This window comes from Rhamphochromis sp. 'chilingali', assembly GCF_963969265.1.
Source record: "Rhamphochromis sp. 'chilingali' genome assembly, chromosome: 9".
NCBI lineage: Eukaryota > Metazoa > Chordata > Actinopteri > Cichliformes > Cichlidae > Rhamphochromis > Rhamphochromis sp. 'chilingali'.
Genome location: NC_137936.1, coordinates 6,558,495 through 6,580,886, shown reverse-complemented (window position 1 = coordinate 6,580,886; position 22,392 = coordinate 6,558,495). Strand labels below are relative to the sequence as shown.

The 22,392-nt window shown below is 39.3% G+C and overlaps 1 protein-coding gene and 1 long non-coding RNA gene across 2 annotated transcripts; one reads left to right on the top strand and one right to left on the bottom strand.

The window, feature by feature from the left end:
- The first annotated feature begins 13,814 nt into the window (after positions 1-13,814).
- On the top strand, positions 13,815-18,494 carry LOC308402636 (bactericidal permeability-increasing protein-like). Its single transcript, XM_080891625.1, has 15 exons — positions 13,815-13,909; positions 14,002-14,116; positions 14,211-14,342; positions 14,416-14,571; positions 14,663-14,726; positions 15,406-15,466; positions 15,545-15,636; positions 15,739-15,915; positions 15,998-16,057; positions 16,130-16,297; positions 16,381-16,448; positions 16,533-16,575; positions 16,650-16,713; positions 17,762-17,838; positions 18,001-18,494. Exons 1-15 carry the CDS (start codon positions 13,819-13,821, stop codon positions 18,037-18,039), a joined length of 1,407 nt encoding a protein of 468 aa, XP_080747751.1. The 5' UTR covers positions 13,815-13,818; the 3' UTR covers positions 18,040-18,494.
- Positions 18,495-18,622: 128 nt separating this feature from the next.
- LOC308402116 lies at positions 18,623-22,384 on the bottom strand. The gene is made up of 8 exons (XR_013972702.1): positions 21,935-22,384; positions 21,419-21,458; positions 21,227-21,273; positions 20,870-20,914; positions 19,997-20,026; positions 19,467-19,535; positions 19,186-19,260; positions 18,623-18,790 (listed from the first exon to the last, which is right to left on the bottom strand). It is a non-coding gene; the product is annotated as an uncharacterized lncRNA (long non-coding RNA).
- Positions 22,385-22,392: the final 8 nt, after the last annotated feature.

Genomic DNA, 22,392 nt, shown 5'->3' with positions numbered 1-22,392 from the left:
TGTGCCAATCCTTACATGTTGCACCAGGCTGATTTATCATCAAAAGTGGAGAAGTCTGTGACAGAGGAGACAGAAGAGCAAGAGAGAGAAATAAAAGAGCAGGAGAGAGAGATGGAGAGATGACTTTATGTCATCCATGAGGGATGCATTTGACATATGTTTCACATATTATAGCCCAACAAGTTACTTATAGCAATTTAAATACGAGCAATCAGTTTTTGGAAAATACCGGAAATCACTTTTTGGCAGACAATCACTTTTTGGCACAACACCGGCTATTGCAATAATAATACAACAGCTTCTTGCCATTTTTTGTGTTTCTTTTTATCGCTGTGTAACTGAGTTCAATTGAAAGCCTGCATGCGCTAGTTCCTCTTGCCACAAGTTCCCAGAATCCTTTGCGGTTTTACCCCTGAATGACGTCACATTTTTGGTGGGCCGTCAAAATGCCCGGGTCGATTTTTTGTCCCAGTCCAGCCCTGTCCCCTTCCCTCATCCACCTGTTGCCTCTGTGGAAGCTCCGCCATAGCCACCACCAAACAACTGAGTTATTTTTACACATCGGCCAGTATCTGGCCAATCCACGACCTCTCATTGTTCATGCTGTTACAAAAAAAATAAAGAAATAAGTCATCAGCCCACCGTGACATGTCCGGTGGCTAGTCCAGCTATGTTAACTTGTTAATCTTTCGCCCAAAAAATGTTTTCCGCAGTGCTTCATGCTTGGCTCTCCTACCTTTGCTAACATGATGCATTCACTTACCCTCGAATATCTGAGCTTCACTGTGAGACCATAATCGTACATTTGATATTTCATTAAATTTTATTTTTTTTAGCTTCGGGGTGGCACCTGGGGTGGCCAGTCTGGTTGGGGGGGGTGGCCTGTGCCCCCCCCCCAGGCCACCCCGCTGGACACGCCACTGCCAGGGATCCCAGGGGCTGTGTTGTCCGGGGTGCTTTGGTACCCTGGCAGGGTCTCCCATGGCCAATTTGTCCTAGGTGAGGAACCACACAAAGGTTCAGAAGACCCCTATGAATACAATATCAAGGGAACAGTTCACCCTGCCCAGGATAGTGTTACCGGGGCTCTGCCCTGGAGCCAGGCCCAGGGAGGGTGGGTGAGGGCAAGTGTCTAGTGCCCGGGCCTTAGTCCTTGGGACCCGGCCGGGCACAGCCTGAAAAAGGGACATGGGCCTATCCTCCTGCAGGAGGCGCCATAGGGGTCAGGTGCAATGTGTACCGGGCGGCGGCATTTTCTACTTTGTACATTTGTCAATGAATGACACCATTGTGAGAGCGAGAGAAAAATGAACTAGCAATACAACAAAACTCATCAATAAACCAGGGCAGATAATGGTTTGAGCATGAGCTTTCTTTCATTAGTGGCAGTTTGCAGATTGATAAAGAAGTGAAACCATATTCTCAAAATCCAAACAATGAATTACTTTAATGCAAACAATGTTAAGGCTTTACTGAATCTTTTAGCAAATTTTTATTAACCTTAAAAAACATAAAATAAATGAAAACATAAAACAAAACATTAAAAGATAGATAGGTGCGACCCTTTGGAAACATCTCATCAAATCAATAAAAATCTAAAACTGGTCCATTAGATTAGTTGGTTTTTATTTTGTTTGTTTTATGTCATAACATGAAAAGTCAAAAATTTATTGTAAATGAAGGATTATAACAGAATTGACAGAACATCTAAATCTAAACTTATCACTACTGTATCTTAAACACTAAAAACTTTTTTTAAAGTTAAAAAAAAAGATGGTGAGATATTCTGAACGTACTATTAGTACATTTCGAATAACTTATCATTACTATTCTATATCTTAAACTTAGCAGTAACTATGTAGGTAGGAAGGAAAAGAAATGTGTAAAGAAATGTGTGGCTGATGGATTTGCCACTTAAGCATTGCCCGCAGCATCCTTTCTTCTCCCTGCATCTGTTGGAGTTGGTACTGTGTGTCTTTCTGCTTCCTTTCCAGCTGTTTTTTGTCTTGGATGATTTCTTCATTTTTTTGCAGCGCTTTGTCAAGCTTTCCTTGCAAGTCTTGGTGTTTTTTCTTGGTGGTCTGAAGCTTGAAATCCATTTCTTGTTGTTGGATCTCATGTTGCCTTTTCTCTTGCAGCAACTCCTCATAGTTGTGCAGTGTCTTATCAAGCCTTGCCTGCAGCATCCTGTCTTTTTCCTGTATTTGTTGGAGTTGGCACTCCATGTCTTTCTGCTTGCAAGCCATTTCTTTTTGCTTGATCTCATGTTGCCTCTTCTCTTGACGAAGATCTTCATTTGCTTTCAGTTGGTAATCAAGCCTTGCTTTTAGCACTCTGTGTTGTATCTCCGTGTTTTGGAGTTGAAACTTCATGTCTTTCTGCTTTCTGTCCTCTTGTTTCTTCTGTTGGAGGATTTCTGTATTTTTTTGCAGAGCTTCATCAAGCTTTGCTTGGAGCTCTTGGATCTTTTTGTCCTTATCTAGGAGTTCCCATTGTTTCTCATCAATAACAGCTTCCTTATCTTGAAGCTGGTAGGACAGCTTTTTAAATTCGGCGCTCTTTTTCTCATTTTCTTGTGTCAATAACACAATCTTCTCTCTGCTGACGAGATTTTCATTCTCTAATTCTAAGCGCTTGTCCTCTACTTCTACCTGTTCACACCAAGGAAGAGAGGAGAGGTAAGGGTCTAGTGGTTGATCCCAGGGAAGAGCGTAGGGGTCAACTTCTTGTCCGTTTGGATCTTCTCTTTGAGACATGTTGAGGTCTGGATGCACTGACTTTGCAAAGGGTCCAAAAGTTTTTGACCAAAAGCTCCTTTGACCAAAAGTTTTGAAATGCTTCTCTGGCGAAGATTCGAATGCTGCGAACTTAAATGCTGCCAATAACGGACTAAAAGTGGTTGCTTTTCACCCCTATTTATGGGTTTTAAGGATCAGATTGGTGGTATGATTCTAAATGTGTGTGACATCATCATTCTTTTAGCCAATGAGTGTGTCACAGGACATTTGTGGAAGAGGGCATTTTTTAAATTGGACAAATTATCAGTAAAGTTTCAATCTCTGTTATTTACCATAGAGTCTGCACAGTATGGTCACATATTAAAACTGAAGAATATGTTGTACTTGTTGTAGTGTTTCATCATGGGTCCAGTTTTTACCCAGGTGCTTAAAGCCCTTCTTTACCCTCATGTAACACAACAGTCATTTCCAACCACTGTTTCCTTTTCCTGTCACTCAAACAAACAGGCGACAAACATCTTCTCTAAACTGGAATCATTTCAGTTTATCGGATTAGAAAACATCTAATCTAGCGTTGATATTACACTGCTGTTTAGTGTCTCGCTAATCTCAGTGTCACCAAAATATCCACCCTACATGTCAAACAATGAGAGAACTTGAAACAGTACCATCACCTAGGAGCTTATGTTAATTAGTGCTAACGTTTTGTTTGCTGGCTAACATTGCTATTATTGTAGTCACAGTTAAATGACTTTGAATAGCTTTATTTCAAAAGGAACTTTGCAATTTCTCGGCCATTTAGCTGTCCAACATGTGGTGATTCAATGTTGTGATTGCTTGTGATTGATGTGGGAGTCCTCCCACCAGAGGATGGCTGTGGGTTTTTTGTTTCTCTTCTCTCTCTCAGGTGTGGATACCTAGGTGTGTCTTACTTGAGTCCAGTGCCTGCTGAGTCATTGGGTGGAATTCATTTCTGTTCTGGGATTGAATAATTGGTTGATCACCCCAGTACTGATGACAACCCCCTGGTCCCCTCTCTCCTAGCCTCCACACCCAACAAACAGCCTGTCCTTCCAAGTGTTACTTAGTGTCTTTGTATGAAAACTTAATAAATTGGTAGTAGTATGTATAACCTGATGTGTTTGTCTGGCGCTACAGCATTTTTGTTGTAAAGTAGCCTTTTCGTACTTTCTTCACTGTGTATATATTGTCCACTGCAGCAGCCTGGTAGGGTTGAGAAGTCATTTCTGTTGACTCAGTTTTCTCTTGTTTTTCACTTACAAGGTCAGGTAAGTAAATTGTCTTTTGGTTGGATTTTTTATTTTATTTTAGGGAAGGTTAGGAATGTTTAGGGATTTATTGTTTGTTATTTTGGCATTGCTCACTGCCGATGTAAATAAATGGCTGCATAGCACTTTGAAAAGTAGTCTGTTTTTGCTCTTTCTTGGGTGGTGGGTGAATGGGGGTGTCACATTGCTTGTTGTTTTCCAATCGCTACTAGACCGAGAACGTAACAAGCACAAACCACATTATTTTTTGGGTTTGGATACATGGAAACCTCTTGTATATTTTGTGCCATGTACTGTCACATATGCTAAGCCTAATTACACAATGATTGCCTGAGCCTATTCTTGTTAAATGATGAAAAACTCAAAGGCACGTTTGGGCAGTGGATCTGTGTGAAATCAGCAACTTGCAAAACTAAATCAAAATGTGTGTTTTATTTACTAAAACCGCAATTCAATCATCTGAGAATCTTTACTCATAAAATGATAACAGTTAGCTGAATTTATATGCAGTGATTTACTGATCAATGATTGTTATGATCTAAAGTTTTCAGTGTTTGCTTTATGCGTGACTCCTCCCACCAGAGGATGGCTATGGGTCTTTTCTCCCTTAGGAGGTGGACACCTGGGCATGCCTGCTGAGTAGCTGGGTGGAGTTTCTTCCTGTCCTGGGATTGGATATTGGTTGATCACCTCCAGTACTTAACTACGGATGACAGCCATCATCCAACAAAGAACCTGTGTTGATTCGTTGCTGTGTAGAGTGTCTTTGCCGAATTGATTTGCAAGTATAACTGTGTGTGTGTGTGGTTAGTACCTCCATTTTGTAAATAACTGTAAATAGTTTTGTCAAGTAGTAATCGTGTATTTTGGTCACCTTGTATATATTCTTCACTGCAGCAGCCTAGTAGGCGTGAGAAGCCATTTTTGTTGACTACGTTTTCTCCTGTTTTTCATTTAGAAAGTTAGGTAAGTGAATTGTATTTTGTTTGGTTTTCATTTGTATAGGAAAGCATAGGGACCATTAGGGAGTTTTGTTTGTTGTTTTTGGCACTGCTCACTGCTGAAGCAAATAAATGACTGCTTAGCACTTTAAAAGATACGACTGTTTGTGTTCTTGCTTTGGTGGAGCGGGAGTGGGCCAATTTCTTCTTGCGTTCAATACACGCCTAGACAAAGAATGTAACATGATCAAAGGGGAGATTTATGCAATAAAGAAGACTGTCATGAAAAGTATTTGGCATCTGATCTCCTGTAACCTGCGGAGCTAAGTTGTTTTACCAGCTCTACTCTCTGATTTTTCTTTTATAAAAAAGCATAATTTGTTTGCAAATGTATTTCAGAAATGTCAACATACATTTTTCAATTAGCAGAAACTTTATGTCAGTAGTGCAAAAACCTGCACAGATCTGACCTAATTTCTTCCTCATCCTGATTCCTGACCTTGGAAGGGAGATAGATATAGATATATATATCTATATATATCTATATATATCTATAATTTTTTTTTTTTGGTCGTCTTGTTTTATTTAATTCCTTGTGGGATTTGGATCCAACAGGTAAAGTATGCATATTATGCACACACACATGCAGCTATTACCCATTACTTGTATTCTTGAATAAAGCCATTGATCTGACGAATTTAAAATGCAGCCAATTGTTTTTATTGTTATATTATTAAGAAAAAAAAAGGTGGGGGTGGGGGATGTAAAGGGAGAGAGGAGAGAAAACCCCAACAATCCCCTCTGAGCAGGACCAGAACCAGGCTCTAGAGGGGGCAGTCAACTGTCGGGACTGCTTGGGGAGTGAGATGGGAGAGGTGTTAGTAGTTAAAGGGAGGGGGTGGAGAGGGGAAAATTAAGCTGGAACAGAGGAACAACTTTTTTTCCAGCTGCTTTTCCACGAGCACCTTTTTCTCGAGGATGAGGATTTTCAACTCCTCGATTGTCACTGTGTTTTGCTTCTCCAGCTTATTGCATTTTTTCTCCACTTCTTCTATTTCGGCTTGTTTTACTTTTGATGTTGCCTCATGTTTTTGCAGTTTTTCATTTTCTCCTTCCAGCTCAGATGCTTTGAACTTTATTTTGTAAAGTTCTTGCAGATTTTGGTTTTTCTTCTCAAACTCCTGGAGAAGAAGTTTTCCTTCTCTCTGCTTACTGACCAGCTGTTCTCTCTCTTGAAGCAGCTCTTGATATTTGTGCAGTGTCTCATCAAACTTTACCTGCAGCATCCTGTCATTTCCCTCCATGTGCTGGAGTTGGCACTCCATGTCTCCCTGCTTTCTGTCCAGCTTCTTTTTCTCTTGGAGGATTTCTTTATTTTGTTGCAGAGCTTCATCAAGCTTTCCTTGCAAGCTTTCATTTTGTTGCTTGATGCTCTGAAGCTTGCAATCCATTTCTTTTTGTTTTGTCTCCTGTTGCCTTTTTTCTTGAAGCTTTTCATTTGCTTGCAGTGTGTCATCAAGCCTTTTTTTGTCAGTACTGTACATTAACTCCAGGTCACGGAGATTGCAGCGCATCCCTCTCTTCTTCATGTCCTCTTGTTTCTTCTCTTGGAGTTTTTTATTTTGGCACAGAGCTTGATCAAGCTTTCCTTGGAGCTCCTGGTTCTTTTTGTCCATGCCTTGGAGATCCTGTTGCTTCTCCTCAATAATAGCTTCCATTTGATTTGATTTGATATACCTTTATAAGTCCCACAAGGGGAAATTTCATAAGGCTGCCGACCTATTGCACGCAATGGCGGCGCCATCTTACCCTCCGACCATACATACATTACACAAAACATCACATGGGGAAGACGGGTCAGAGAGGTATAACAATGGAAAATGCACCACATGAGGAAAGATAAGGAGAAAAAAATAACTCCTCCCAGACTGAGCTCCAACAGGGAGATCAGTTTGAGAACAGAAAAAAACACCTCTGCACATGAAAAAACTCTTAATACACCAAAGAAACACATGACAAGCAACAGGGGTGGGTAAAGGGTTAGAGACAGCCGAATTAGACAGTACATCCGGGCCTGCGTGGGCTGGTCTCCTTGATCCACCGTCAGCATCGGAAGGGAATAAGCATCGAAGGCGTTTGGAAAGGGAGAGGGGATGAGTGTGTGCATATCAGTGTATATGTATGTGTGTGCGTGTCCAGAGTTCAGCTGAGACAGTGTCCTTCGCCCTGCTAGGCTAAGTAAACAGTCTTCCAGCCAACCCAGGTGGCCTTGCATGGAATGGAAAGGAACAGACTAAACACAGTCGTTATCAGGGTGTTTTGTTCAGCTCCAGCCTTGAGACTGCAGCTGGCGCCAAAGGGGTATCCGCATAAGTGATGGCGGTTTTTACTTTAGTGCGAACAGCTCATATGAATTTCAAAGCAGTTCTACAGTCCAACACTGGTCTCTCAATCTCCCGTTGGAGAGCCGCGAGCTTCGCCATACTTGCGTTCTGTGATGTTGTCATTTCTTGTGCTCAAGGAGCCGATTTCTGAGAACTCACAACAGTGAGCCTCCCCGAGATGTCATCCAATTTGCGCCCAGAGATGTTATTCCGAGCTAGCCCTTCCGAGATGTAATCCAGTCTGCAGTCAGAGATGTTGTTCTGAGTATTCACAGCAGCCGTAGCCTTTCCAAGATCTTATCCGTGCTGCACTCAATGAGCCCATTTTGAGAAACTCACGCCTCTTCCCATCGTTTCAATCCCAGCAGGCAGCCTTGTGGGGGTTTGAACAGCCAGTTTTGCTTCCTTAATTCTTCGATAAGTCAGGGCCAAGCCAGCTCCGATCAGCCAGAACCCTGTTACCATGGTTCCGAATAGGTAGATATCTTCAGCACTCAGGCTCACCCAAGCCCAAACTTCTCGTTGAGAAAGGGGTGTCAATTGCATTTAGGGACCAGTTGATTAAATCCATAATTCCTCTTTTAGGTTTTAGAGAACAGACTGTGAGAGAGTGTTCCAGGGAAAAGTAATACAAAAAACAGGAGACTAGACAAGGACATAAGAGGCTAAGCAGGGAAGCTAAGGGAGAGGAGGAGGAGGAGAGGAGAAAAGTGCGACCGCCTTCGTCAAGAGCAAGAGCCTCTTGAAACTGGTATGACAACTTTTTTAATTCAGCGCTCTTTCGCTCATTTTCCTCCATCAAGAACTTAATCTTCTCTGTATTTGTGAGCATTTCATCTTCCATTTCTTCCAGACGCTTTTCCAGACAGGTGACATGTCCAGGGTGTACTTTTGCCCTATGACAGCTGGAATACACCCTAAATAAAATAAGTAGGAGAAAATGAATGATGTTTATGAACTGTAGTTAATAGTCAGACAATAAGTTACCGAGCAAAAGGCCACAAGTCTTGGTGCAGAATCATACTAAGATTTAAAAAATAAAATGTTGGCACTGGTGTTTGAATGAAACAGTATACTGTCAGTAAGACTGGAGCAACTGCACACAACTGGAAACTAATAACTAGAGTAGTTAAGTAACATTTTGTTACTGCATCCATTTAGCCATGTATAATTAGCATGTCTACATACATGTCATTTCTAATGTGGTCCTATGTGGTATGTTGTAGGACAGTGAAGTGTCTGACACTGACCATGTAGCAGTGCCTGAGAACACTGGTATGGAGGGGGAGAACGCACCTGTGATGGACCGAGCAGTGAAGGAAACTTAGGCACAGGTTAAAGTCCAAAAAATGATTTTTTATTTAACCCAAAAAACATAATTGGTTAACTCATGCAAAAAGAATCAAAATCTTGGGCCCATAAAAGAGGTCAAACTAACAAAACTCTACTCAAAGTTGACAACACAACTGGTAACTCAAACAAACTGACCTGACTTAATGAGACAAAGGGGAAATTTAAATAGTGGCTGATCAGCCCACAAAAACAGGAGAAGGGGTAAAACACACAAAACCTAACTACACCAAACATAATGAACTCCAATTCCCCCCCCCCCCCCCCCCCCCCCATGGTCCTGAGTTATGGCATGAACCAATTAATCATACATAACAGTGTAAACTAAAATGTGCGCACTTATTTTAGAATGCAGCGTTATGTGGATATATGAATTAACTAAACCAAAACCAGTTATTTATTGTCCTGTAAATAAATTCCTATATTTAAAGAAAGAAATGTGAATGCAATGTTACTTATAAGCCTCTACACTAACATGGTGATATTACCACTGTGTGGCTGTAAGTGCAGCCATCACAGCACCTCTTTACTGTATTTGTCGGAAACCAGACATCAACTGCTTCATGATGTAAGTATATATCAGTTTTAGATTTGCAGTACGTGCAGTAGGGGTGGGCGCTAGCTTCAGCAATGTTATCAGAGATTTTTTTTTTAAATGAAGATCTTCTATTTCGAGAAAACTACCAATAAGGATATATGCACAGATATAGAAAACAATACTGTAACATTTTATTGATGCTTGCAGTTTGGAGGAAGCACTATTTGCAAGTGTAACTAAATTCCAGGCATTTTCCATCCTTCTTTTCCTATCAGCTTTTTTCTAATTGTCAGCCTGGAGTTTGTAATCCGCTTCGCAACCACGTCTCTTAACAGGTGCCATTTATGGTCCTTATACACAGTAAGGTAATATTACGTTGAAGCACAGTACGTATCACTCCGCGAGGCTCAGCCGTAATGCTCCGACAATCCATCAAGCGGTGCAGCTCCGTAGCTTACCAAAGTCGTACTAAAACATTTTTTGACAGATTGCTGAGCGCCGTGTTCCACATAAAATCGGTTCGCGGCCATCAAGCACAACCAGAATTCATACATAAGGCGCGCTGTCAACTTTTGAGAAAATGAAAGGATTTTAGTCCGTGCAGCACCTCTGGGCTGCATGGCGTTAGCGTGGTTAGCTCGTTAGCGTGGTTAGCTAGCTAACACGTTGACGCCGTCCAGCCCCACGCACGGGGCGATGCGCAGTAACTCGTTAACGGAGATTTGCCGTGTCCATCTTGTCGCTTCCTGCAGGTGAAGCGATGGGGGAGGAGGGGGAGTTGTGTTCAGTGAAGGAGAGGCGAGGCCGAGTAACGTTGCGTAAAGACGAAAGTGGACGAAAGAAAGGCAAACTTGCGGCTCCGCAAGTATAATTATAACGTAACATAGACTATATCGATATAAAGGATATGGTCACATCTTATATCTCGTATAAAAATATATCGATATTTTTTAAAAACTCGATATATCGCCCAGCTCTAGTCTGGACTCTGTAGTACCCGCTCAGGAATCTTTGGCGTTCCTGCTGCAGTAACGAAAAGGAACAAACAGGTTAAAAATGCTCCAGTCATTAGAGATCAGAGGACAAACATTTAAAGCTGAAGTGAATACAGTGAATACATGACAGTATTTTTTTTTTTCTTGAAATATCCACCACTGATGCTTACAGCATTGTGATTACTCACCTCTTCCTGGTCAGCCTCCTCTCTTCCAGGGTTGTAAAAAGAGGTAGAAGACTGGTTGGACCACATGATCTTCGTTTATCTGTGTTATGTGACGGCTGTGTGCAAGCAGGAGTGGTAGGCCACCCAGGCCACCCTGCTGGACACGCCACTGCAACCATGGAAAAATTCAGGGAAGGAAAGTATTCACAATTTGAATCAGGTGAAGGAACGAAAATGAACCCTACAAGATCAATCAGCTAAGCACTGTGGATGAGGCAGCATTCTGAAATTGATGTTGTGAAACCAACTATAACTCATTTCATATCTCTACTTTTAAGATTAGGCTTAAAACTTTCCTTTTTGCTAAAGCATATAGTTAGGGCTGGACCAGGTGACCCTGAATCCTCCCTTAGTTATGCTGCAATAGAGATTGACAGACCACGTGACTTTCGCGCATTGCATGCCGGGAACTCGTGGCAAAACAATCCAAGTACCGCATCAAATGCAAGCATTTGCAGCACCGCAAAACGTTCATTCTTCGGTTCCAATAAATTCTTGCTTTTTCTTTGCCCCCCCAAAAAGGAATGTACAAAACGAAGGAGAACAATGCCGGTCCGTACAAAGACAGACTTGATGAAAAGTCAAAGAAAAGATACGAGGAAAAAAATCAAAGGAGTGAAAAGGTCAGACCCTTACGAGCACACAGAGGGACAAAATACGTTAGCGTGCTGCCCAACTTTCACCACGCTCAGATTTATAATTATACGGTTCTTGGAGTGAGTGCATACACTCGTGAAGTTTAGTAACTTCAGGTCACTGCAACAAGCCCAGGTACAGTTTACCAACGGATGGGTACAGGACCTTGAAATGCACCGTGTAGAACGAAAGACCATCATACATATCATAAGTTTACCAGTCTCACAAATCGTCTTCATAAATACACATTCGTTAACCGTTTATTAATAGGACCTTTGAGCGCAATGGTAATTAATTAGTAGTGGAAATTATTTCTGGTTCGTGTTACAGAAATGTAGCAGTGACAATAATATTGTATGCTGTAATCGTACTGGGCAATAGGTGATACAAAACAACTGTTTTATCCTGTGAATAAAAGTATATGTTTTTGTCAATGTACCATGGTAATAACAGAAGCGAAACGCAATATTGTGTCAGGACAATTTACTATTTATGCACAATAAACAAAGGAGCATAGCGCGACAATTTCTGTTCAGCGCCAGACTTGCTTACCTATATCAACAATTATGTTAAGAAAAATGACGCATTAACTACAACAGCAGACTGACCTTTGTGGAAATGCTTGGAGCAGACTAACCTGTGAGCTGGAGTGTTCTGGGACGTTATATTTTGTCTTTAAATGGCTGCAATCCAGTCGCCTTTGTTACTTCGGAAACATGGCTCGAACAATTTCTCTTCAATGACGTAATCCGATAACAACCGATCTCTTTACCCGTCGGCTTTCCGTGGCTGTCATGCGACCGGCTATTGCAGTTAAGAATACAACAGCTTCTTGCCATTTTTTGTGTTTCTTTTTATCGCTGTATAACTGATTTCAATTGAAAGCCTGCGTGCGCTAGTACCTCTTGCCACGAGTTCCCAGAATTCTTTGCGGTTTTACCCCTGAGTGACGTCACATTTTCAATCTCTATAGACGTAGGCTGCCGGGGGATTCCCTTGATGCATTGAGTTTTTTCTTTCCAGTCACCTTTCTCACTCACTATTAATAGACCTCTCTGCATTGAATCATATCTGTTATTAACCTCTGTCTCTCTTCCACAGCATGTCTTTATCCTGTCTTCCTTCTCTCACCCCAACCGGTCGCAGCAGATGGCCCCGCCCCTCCCTGAGCCTGGTTCTGCCGGAGGTTTCTTCCTGTTAAAAGGGAGTTTTTCCTTCCCACTGTCGCCAAAGTGCTTGCTCATAGGGGGTCATATGATTGTTGGGTTTTTCTCTGTATCTATGAAGCGCCTTGAGGCGACTTTTGTTGTGATTTGGCGCTATATAAATAAAATTGAATTGAATTGAATTGTGGTGATCAAATGTGTAATCACGAGCCTCACTCTATATCGACCTGCCATGGTGCTGCCAGCTAGTGCTGTGAGCAAGGCTTAGAGAACAACGAATCATTTCTATTAATGGGATTACTTTTGACCAGGAACACCAAGAGTGTAAAAATGCTCAATAAAAGACATAAAATGTTATGCAAATTAATCAAATTTAGGTTGTGGGTTGACATCCTCTTTGTGGAGAAAGTCACAGAATCTTAAGTCTGTCTGATCAAATTAACAACACTTTTCAGACATAAAACTATTAACTAAGTCAAATTTGACCAGAACACAACACAAGGGGGGCTAGTACAGGAGTAACGGCTCCCACCAGTGACGCGCTCTTTGCAAATTTCTCGTCATTGTTTTGCCAGACAGTCTTTCCCTGTTAACAGAAATTGTGTGAGCCTCCGATGTGTGATGAAAACAGGATGTCAGAGCAAACCAGCCAGTTCTGGTATTCTCTGGGGAATTCCAATGGATACATGGTGCTGGGCTGCAAGCACAAGTCCCACTGCACGACTGACAGCGTTTGTTCTGTTCCTCATTGCACAAAGCAGCCGTCACTAGTCCTGCTCTCCTTGTTTAACAGCATATCTCCTGGTATCTCTGTCACACTCTTGCACTGTGTCTTGCAGTAACAATGACACTAGCAAAAAGCAAAAGTAGAAAAAAATAGGATGGATTTGGAGAGAGCAATGGTGTTTGGGCACCTTTCCTAGAAGATGGGCAACCGTTTCATTCAGGTTCACAGTCACACCTGTACCTGCTGCCAAATGCACCTACAAACATCTTCAGCTGTCTATAGCACCAGGATAACTTTTGATGTTCAGTGTGACTCTAAATTTAAGGTGCTCTCGATTTCATAGCTAGATGTCTTTAACTTTTTCTAAGACTTAATGTTAGAGGTTTTTTGTATAGCTCTGATTACAAATTGTTAGTAGTTTTCTGTTGTGGTTTATTTGTTAACAAAATTATATGGTGAGACACATGAACTAAGTGTGTGATAACTGTGTTGTCATTGTATAACTAAACTTCATCATTATGTAATTTGTCATTCAATCTTGTCTCATGTGGAGCAATGGCCGTTAGCTCTTTCATAGGCTTTCACTCTAAGCAACCCTAGGAAGTGGTGAAATAAACTGCTTTGCATTGCTGCTCCACTAAGCTCTGTATGTCAGGACTGTTGAATTGGTACATGTTCTTGTAAACTGTCACTAAAAGAAGAAGCTGGATTTTATTGCTCTCCAATTTTTCCCCATAGATTTCGTAAGCAGAAGCTTAGCTTCTTCTGCTTTTGTGCTTGTATAAATATTCCTTGGTCTTCTTATTCTTCATGGCTCAGCTCTGAAGATGTTCCTGTGCTGTTGGCTGGTTCTGGGGGCTCTCTTAAGCATCAATCCTGGAGTAAAGGTCAGGTTGACAGAAAAAGGCATTGAATATGGTAAGGTTTGTGTAAAAGCTGTCCTCTTGCTCAAAAAGGACTGATTTCTCCAGTGTTTGCTCAGTAAATTATTTTTCTTTACATTTTGTTAGGCAGGCAACTGGGCATGGCTGACATGCAGCAGAAACTCAATTCTATCCAAGTTCCAGACTTTTCAGGGGAACAGAGGGTGTCTCCGATTGGAAAAGTCCAGTACAATTTGTCAAAGTAAGGCTCCAGTTTGTTCAACATGTCTCTAAATTCTGTTACAAAGTATTTTGTCCTGTTTCCGCTTAAACAAACAAAACACGAATTCTTCCAGTATACGTGTATTGAAGGTGGGAATACCAAAGTCTTCAGTGGACCTGGTGCCAGGGACTGGAGTCAGAATGTCTATAGGTGATGCCTTCATCAGTCTGAATGGAAACTGGAGGGTCAAGTACCTGCGAATAATGTGAGTGAGGTAACATCTCTTCTTTAGAGAAGTAATTTATCTGCTTAAAAAGATATTTTTTCTCTTTTACCAGAAAGCACAGCGGGTCTTTTGAATTGAATGTGAATGGTCTCAGTATCGCTACAACCATCTCCATCAAGACTGATGAGACAGGCCGACCAGCGGTCAGCAGTGACAGCTGCTCAGCTGCTGTTGGAAGTGCAAAGGTCAAGTTTCATGGTGGAGCGAGGTGAGAAACCCAGCTGTGAGGGAGAAGGGTTTTACTATTTTACTTCATCTGCAGAATTCTTCTAATTCCTGCTGGTTTTGTTTTTTGATAGCTGGCTGTACAATCTCTTCACAAGGTTTATTGATAAGGCTCTGCGCAATGCGATTCAGAAACAGGTGAGGTCAAATCTGCTACATGCAGCAGAAATCCAGCTTACACACTTTACCTGCTAGGTAAGGTGTCTGCTAGTTCACAGTGTCTCACATTATCTTCCTTCATTTGTTACTCTGAAGTAACCGGGTAATGATGAAAATAAAGAAGTAAAGATTTATTGGTTCGGGCTTAGCCCGCAGTGTTTCAAGATACTTTGATTTACCTCCAAAATATGGAAACCTTAGGAGCCTTAGATATGCACTGAAAGTCAGAAGCAGGGAGGAAGGGAGGCAACAAACACAAACCAAGCTACACTAACAATGTAGCCTAATTGAAATCATGAAACAAGCTGTATGTGGAATGAAACGTTCAACTGCAGCAGCATTAAGTTTATCATTAAACAAACACATCATCATCTCTTTGCTTTCCCAGTTAGAAGGATTTTGTTTGTTCTCAGAAAAACTTGTGTATGTTTTTTCATTAGGTTATTTTAAGCTGCTACATGGAGAACTGTGAGCTTCTCTTAATGGATATCCATGTTGCTCATGGATATCCATTAAGAGAAGCGATTAAGTGATTATTTAACATCTGCTCTTTTGTTCACCAATGTTTAATTTTGAAATGTCTTTGTGAGCCTTTAATGATGACTTTCTCCAATACAAATCAAAGTCTAACACCAGATTTCTTCCTTCCGCTTTGCAGATCTGCCCTCGGGCCACCACTGTAGTATCTGATTTAAACCCTCAGCTGAAAACTCTCAATGGTAAAGTATCCTGTTTAGTTACTCAATCAGCTGTTTCACTGGTGATGAACACATGAGTGAGCTTCTGTCTCTATGCAGTCTTAGCCAAGGTGGACAAGTATGCAGAGATTGAATATTCCATGGTATCGTCCCCGACTGTTTTAAAGTCCTCGATAGATCTGAGCTTGAAGGTAGAGAATTATGCAACACTACATTTTTACAGGAATCTAAAGATAACATTTTTATTAGTTTTAAAAAATCTGGAGCATTGTTTTCTGGGTCTTCTTTCTCAGGGGGAATTTTACAACATCGGGAAGCATCAGGAGCCTCCGTTCTCACCAGCGGCCTTTAACCTGCCACCCCAGAACAACAACATGTTGTACATCGGCATGTCTGCCTTTACTGTCAACTCTGCAGTCTTCGTCTACAACAATGCTGGAGTCCTCAGCCTGTCCATCACTGACGACATGGTAAACTGCTGCCTCCTGAGTCTCATACCTTCTTTTCAGGACATCAAACTGATCTCTAACTTTTCTCACTTTGTCGTGCCAGATACCAAAAAGCTCTCCAATCCGACTCAACACCATAACGTTTGGAGTCATTATCCCAGAGGTGACAACACATCCCAGTCATTTTATGTGACGCATTCTTGGCAGTTTTTCACATGAAATTCTTTTTTTCTAGATTGCTAAGCAGTTCCCAGGTCTGATGATGAAGCTGCTGGTGAAGATGGAGAAAACCCCCACACTGACCTTTGAGCCCAACAACGCAACAGTCCAGGCCACCACCACAGTGACGGCCTTTGCCATCCAGCCCAACTCTACTCTGTCGCCTCTTTTTGTCCTGAACTTGGTAAGTTACCCAGCTGATATGATTTTAAATTGTCTTTGTGGTTTTAGAAAACCATCTGAAATGAACCACCATTGCCTTGACAGGAGGCCAGCGTGAGTGCCCGTATGTTTGTCAGTGAAATGAAATTGGCTGCAGCTGTCACCCTCAACAAGTGAGTTAACTGGCAAAGAAAAATAGGGCCGAGAGGTCTTTGTTAAGATGAACATCACGTTCTAATTTAGTCTAATTTGCACAGAATGGATCTGACCCTGGACAAAAGTAATGTGGGAGACTTTCAGGTAAGAAGTGCATTTCTATACAATAACAGTCTGAATCATCAGCAACTCAAACTAACCCTACATCTAACCTACAGGTCAGCGCCCTCAATAGCATCTTACAAGGGGTCTTCAAATTGGTGGTGATACCCACAGTTAATGGTGAGTTCATCCTCACTTTGAAATTTAAAGAGTGTTTTTTTTTCACCAAAATCTCCAAAGAGGATTTCCATTTGCATTTTCACAGCAGCTCCAAAGTTCCAGGGAATATTAGACAAACAACACGAGGGACCAGCAGGATTATCATTTTTAGCTACATATGTCTGGATAATTATTAATATTGTATTGTGTAAAACAGACCCCCAGCTCTTACTTATATGGAGACTATTCTCATTCCTTTTCTTTCTTTCTGTTGATTTTATTTAGGCTATCAGCTCATATTTTATAAAGTCAATAAGTTTATGAAATCGGAAGAAGTTCATTATTTACCTCTCAGGTGTTGTTAAGAATTTAAAACATAAAAGATAAAGTTATTCAAGTAATTTACAAGAATCCAGAATACTTCCACCACAGTACAGGAACTGTACTCACCTACCTTCACTCCTGCTTTTATTGGAGATAAAATATCGGGAATTTCAGGAGTGGGACCACGCCTCCAAATATGCTCCTCCTGGTTCTCATCTATATACGTTCCCCCAGTTCTAACAGCTGTTCGTTCTCATTGACGTGTCCCACCCTCCCTCCACTTTTCAATTCTTTAACTTCTTCACTTCTGTTTAGTGCATGGGGATAGAGCTTGTACTGGTCTTCTGAATATTTTACCATTTATTTTAAGATTCTACCCCATTTTCTTATTGGGGAAATCATAAAATGTTCCAAAAATATATACCTTTGAATCACCTTCAGGGTCATCTCCTTGTGCATCTCTTTACCACTTCTAATGAGTCTGCTGTTTTTAATTTGCACTGTGGGAGTCTATTTTCTAACAGTTTAAATGAATGACGTTCATCAGAGACCTTACTTTAACACATTCCACTGTTTTCATCAATAATTTTATTGATGTCAGTATTTTCCTTAATTGAATTTGTGTATGAAGTTACATTAGGTGGAATGATTCCAGTGCATGCTATGTAATACATCTATAATATCATTATGACATTCTGCCACATTTGTGAAATTGTGGTCTAAAATTATGAATTTCATTTTGCAGTCCAACTTGCTAAGGGATACCCACTGCCCACAATTGGAAAGATGAAGCTTATGAACACCCAGCTTGATGTGCTGAAGGTCAGAGATACTGATAATATGTTGTTTTGGTTTTTTTAAATCGATTTCATGCATGTGAGCGTATTGCTTCTTGTATATGACATGAGATCTAATTAAGAAATCTTGACATTTCTAAGGAATGAGCAGATTTTCTAACTCAAAGCTGTGAACTGTTCCTTCTAGGACTACATCCTGATTGGGACAGATGTTCAGTTCAGCTGAACTGCACTCCTGAAAACTCCCAGGATTCTTTTCTGCATTCTAGCATCCTTCCATTTTAAAATATATTTATATATTTAAAATGTATTTTAGCACATATATTTTTTGGCCATTTTTTGTATATTTTGAAATGTATTTCAAAATGTATTTTAAAATACATTTTGAAATATGTTTATGTATTTTGAAATGTTTTTTAGCACATATATTTTTTGGCCATTTTTTGTATATTTTGAAATATATTAATAAAATATATTTCAAAATACAATTTAAATTTATTTAAAATCATTCAAAAAAATATAAATTTAACCCTTCATATATTTCTAAGAAAACACATTCACATGTAACATCTGAAAGAAATCTTTATTTGATGTTTAAAACATACATATAGCATATCAATCAAGCAAGGAATATTCATTTTATAAGTTTATTCTCATTACATACTCAAACATTCTAAAAGAAACACACACACATATACATATATGTGTGTGTGTGTGTGTGTGTGTATATATATATACATATATATATATATATATATATATATATATATATATATATATATATATATATATATATATATACACACACACACACATATGTGTGTGTATGTGTATATGTGTGTGTGATTGTATGAACATAAGTCAGCATACTTAAAATGTAATTTCTTTTCCTTTTCCAGCAGTCTCAGTTCCCCCAGCTTTCACGGCAATCCTCAAAGCCCTTCTGGACACGCTGGGAAACCCCTTCCTTACCGCCACTGTAACAAACAAAAGTCACAGTTCTATTACTTTTATCAGAGTTAAAATAAAAATGTGATTTATGTTAGCTGGCTTCATTTAGCAAACAGATATTTCTGTTTATATAGATACAGATATTAATACAGATATATTTTACGCATAATTTTACCTCTTTTTTTTCCTAGATGGGAAGTCTATCCAGTTCACATTACAGTAATGCTAACACCCCTTTTGGTCGTCTCTCCTTACCTTCCAGCATTCATAAATCTGTTGACCTTCTTTGTCTGAGACCAACCACTACAATGCATCATCACCTATTTGTATTGGTAACTTACTTTACAACCTATTTTAATGGTTGCAAAGTAAGTTACTTGTGCTGTATGCAATTTTAGATACACAGAAAGTCTTCACTTACTATATATGGCTGTCATAGTGTCCTTATCAAGGGCAGTTCTTCACTCTGCGCCGATGTCCGTTTTGCTCTGTCCTCCTATAAAAAGCATGAACATTTGAGTGTTTGACTAGTTTTAGATTTCCAAAAATTTGATATTTGTACAACTAAACATTTGAACTACAATATATGCTATTGAGCGATACTTTTATGGGTAATTTTTGGTAAAGAAACTGGTGACAGAGTTGTAGGCTTTTTAAAGTACTATTAGCTAACCATTTGAACTGACTTTCAAAGCTGATTACCTTTTAAATTGCTGTGGATCAAAACCTCCAGTGGGAAGGCGGCCATTAGAAGAACACGCACCATTGAACCTGAAAATAACAAAAACAAACAAAAAACAGAACAATATATAAGAGTCCGGTAGGGTAATAAATCTCTTCTGAAGCAATATAGTTCATTTTGGGTGAAAAACAAAACATTCCTCTAAAATATATATACTGACATCAGCAATCAACATCATGATTGTAATTATTTCCTTTTTAGTACATCTACTGCTGTTTGCATGTGTCAAGCACTACGACTGTATCTATGCATATAAATTCACCATATATATCCAGCAAAAATGTTTTGTTATAGTCAAAAGGAAAACAAACAAAGGCATTCAATCAGAGGTGAGAAATTAATTGGGAATATGAATTATAGGTGAACTATTCTTTACCTACTAGCAATCAAGCTTCTTTAACCAAGAAGCTTGAAATATTTGAATGTAAAATAAAATAAATAAATAAATAATAATAAAAATAACATGATGTAATTAAAATGCACAACTTACATTAAGGAAATCTGCATTTGTATCCACAGGCTAAAAGTAAAACAGTAAATGTGTTAGTGATAGTACAGGTATTTGTAAAAAAAAAAAAAAAAAAGAGGCAGTAACTGTGACGCTTCTAGTGGGATGCTAAATGCAGAGATTTATATTTACAGTATAATACTGCATGTACGGGTAACTGTGTTGTGAACTGTAACTGAATATTAGAGAATCTCAGAGAAATTAAATGTATTTATTTTTTGAATTTATCAATCATAAAACCGTCTGTTTTGAAGGCCTGTTACGATAGCGACTTTTTGTTGGTCGGTATATTGCCCCATAAACAATTGCGACAAGTTATGTCATTGTCATTTTAAGACCATTTTATGTCTTTGAATGTATAATCATAATATAACACCATAATAATGCAAGATCTACACACTTTCAATTGACAAACCAACATCTAATTCTTAAAGTATTTAGATCATTGAAATTAGGAATCAAAATATTAGATACCTTAAAAACTTGAATAAATAGTAAATTTTCTAACAAATAGAAAACAGTGTTATTTAATGTTATTGTTTTGTTATCATTATATTTTATTTTTGTAAATATAATGGCGGATAAATTACATCATCAACAATTATTGAGGTCATGTACATGTATTGTGTGTTAAGTCGATATATCGATTATTGTGATAGGCCTACTGTTTTGGTATCATAACGAGCTTGTCAAACATGCATGACCACTAAACAATGTCTAAGCAGTAGTATTGGTCTGAATGACAACAAACATAACTAGTGTTTTGGAAAATCTGTTAGAAAACAGTTATTTCAATAATTATGATTAGCATGTGACACAGACACCGCATAAAAAACTACAACAACAAATACTTACTTTAGGAGGATGGGGGAGGGCAGCATGAGGTTGAGACTTTGACATCTGTAAAAAACAAATTCATGTATTACAAACAAGTCACTTAAAAATACATTAATGTGGCAGACTGTTCCCTGCTCAGATGCAGTGTATAAGTACAATCAGGGCTGTCACAACAATGGGGTGGGGCCAAGTGGCTGCAACCCTAGGTACAATGTGCAGGTATATATAATTACATATAATATATGTGAATAAAGCAAGAATCTGTTTAGGTTAGTCACTGTGCTGACTGATGCTTGCTAGGTTTATATGATTGCAAACTGCACAAAAACAACAACAGCAACAACATTAATGACAATGACAAACAAAATTACTTACATTTATGTAAATCTCACATTAGGAAGATCTGCATTCGATTTCATGGGCTGAAATAAATAGGCAGAAACATTACTGCTAAAAAAATAAAAAACAAAAACTCTAAAAAGCCTAAAAATGACTTAAAAAGCAAGGAAATGTGGAACATTGTAATTAGCGAACATTAATAAAGCATAACTGTTCTTTGTTTCTAACCTTGGTAAGTACTCTGTAGCCAGAAGGAGAGGTAGGATTTCTGTGAAAGCCAAATTAAATGTGAATAGGCTTTGATAGTTATTGAGAAGGCAGAATAATAAGAAAAGGCAAAAGTACGTCACAATATAATTAATTAAGTTACATATTTTGATTACCAAATTATGGAAGCGTGGAGCTGCCACCCAGGCAAAAGAAAAATAGAGCTGTATCACGTTATGACGTGAAATGTTTATTGTTCTAACATTATGCTTTTCATGTTTGTATAATATAATATCACGTTATTATAATATACATAATTGTCACGTTCGCACAATATTGTACGGACGTGATAATTATGTACATTTTTCGTACAATGTTGTTCAAACATGTTGTTCAAACATGATAGTATATTGTTAGAACGATAAACTTTTCACGTTATAACGTGATATACTTATATTTCTCTTTTGCCTGGGTGGCAGCTCTACGCTTCCGTTCCAAATACACGAGAATAAAGTAATATTATATGGGAAAAGGCACCTGCTAGCTTGATGATGGAGGCTTCTTAGACTGGCCACCCGCCTTGGCTTCTTGTCGCCACTCCACGAAATAAAGGTCCGTTTCCTCCATGCCGGCTAATTATTCATCCTCATTAAAATCTCGTATATGTTCAGTTGGCAGAATTGAGAATTTTACATCTTCCAACCACTTAATTAACGCGAACATAATCGGCTTGTTTCTTCCCGTCTCCTGTATCCGGCCGTTCCTCTCGCTGTCAGATTTCGCGCCTCAGAGACGTCGTTATTTTTCAAAAAAAAAAAAAAAGAAGAAAGAAAGAAAGAAACAGCAACAACTACTAAAGAGAGTTTTTGCACGTTCATTGCACATTTGTGGGAATGTTTAAATATTTAATTTTTATTAATTACTTTTCATTATATCTTTATTTTTTAAACCACCGTGGCAATGCGCATGCGCATACACTCCTGCACGCAAAGGGC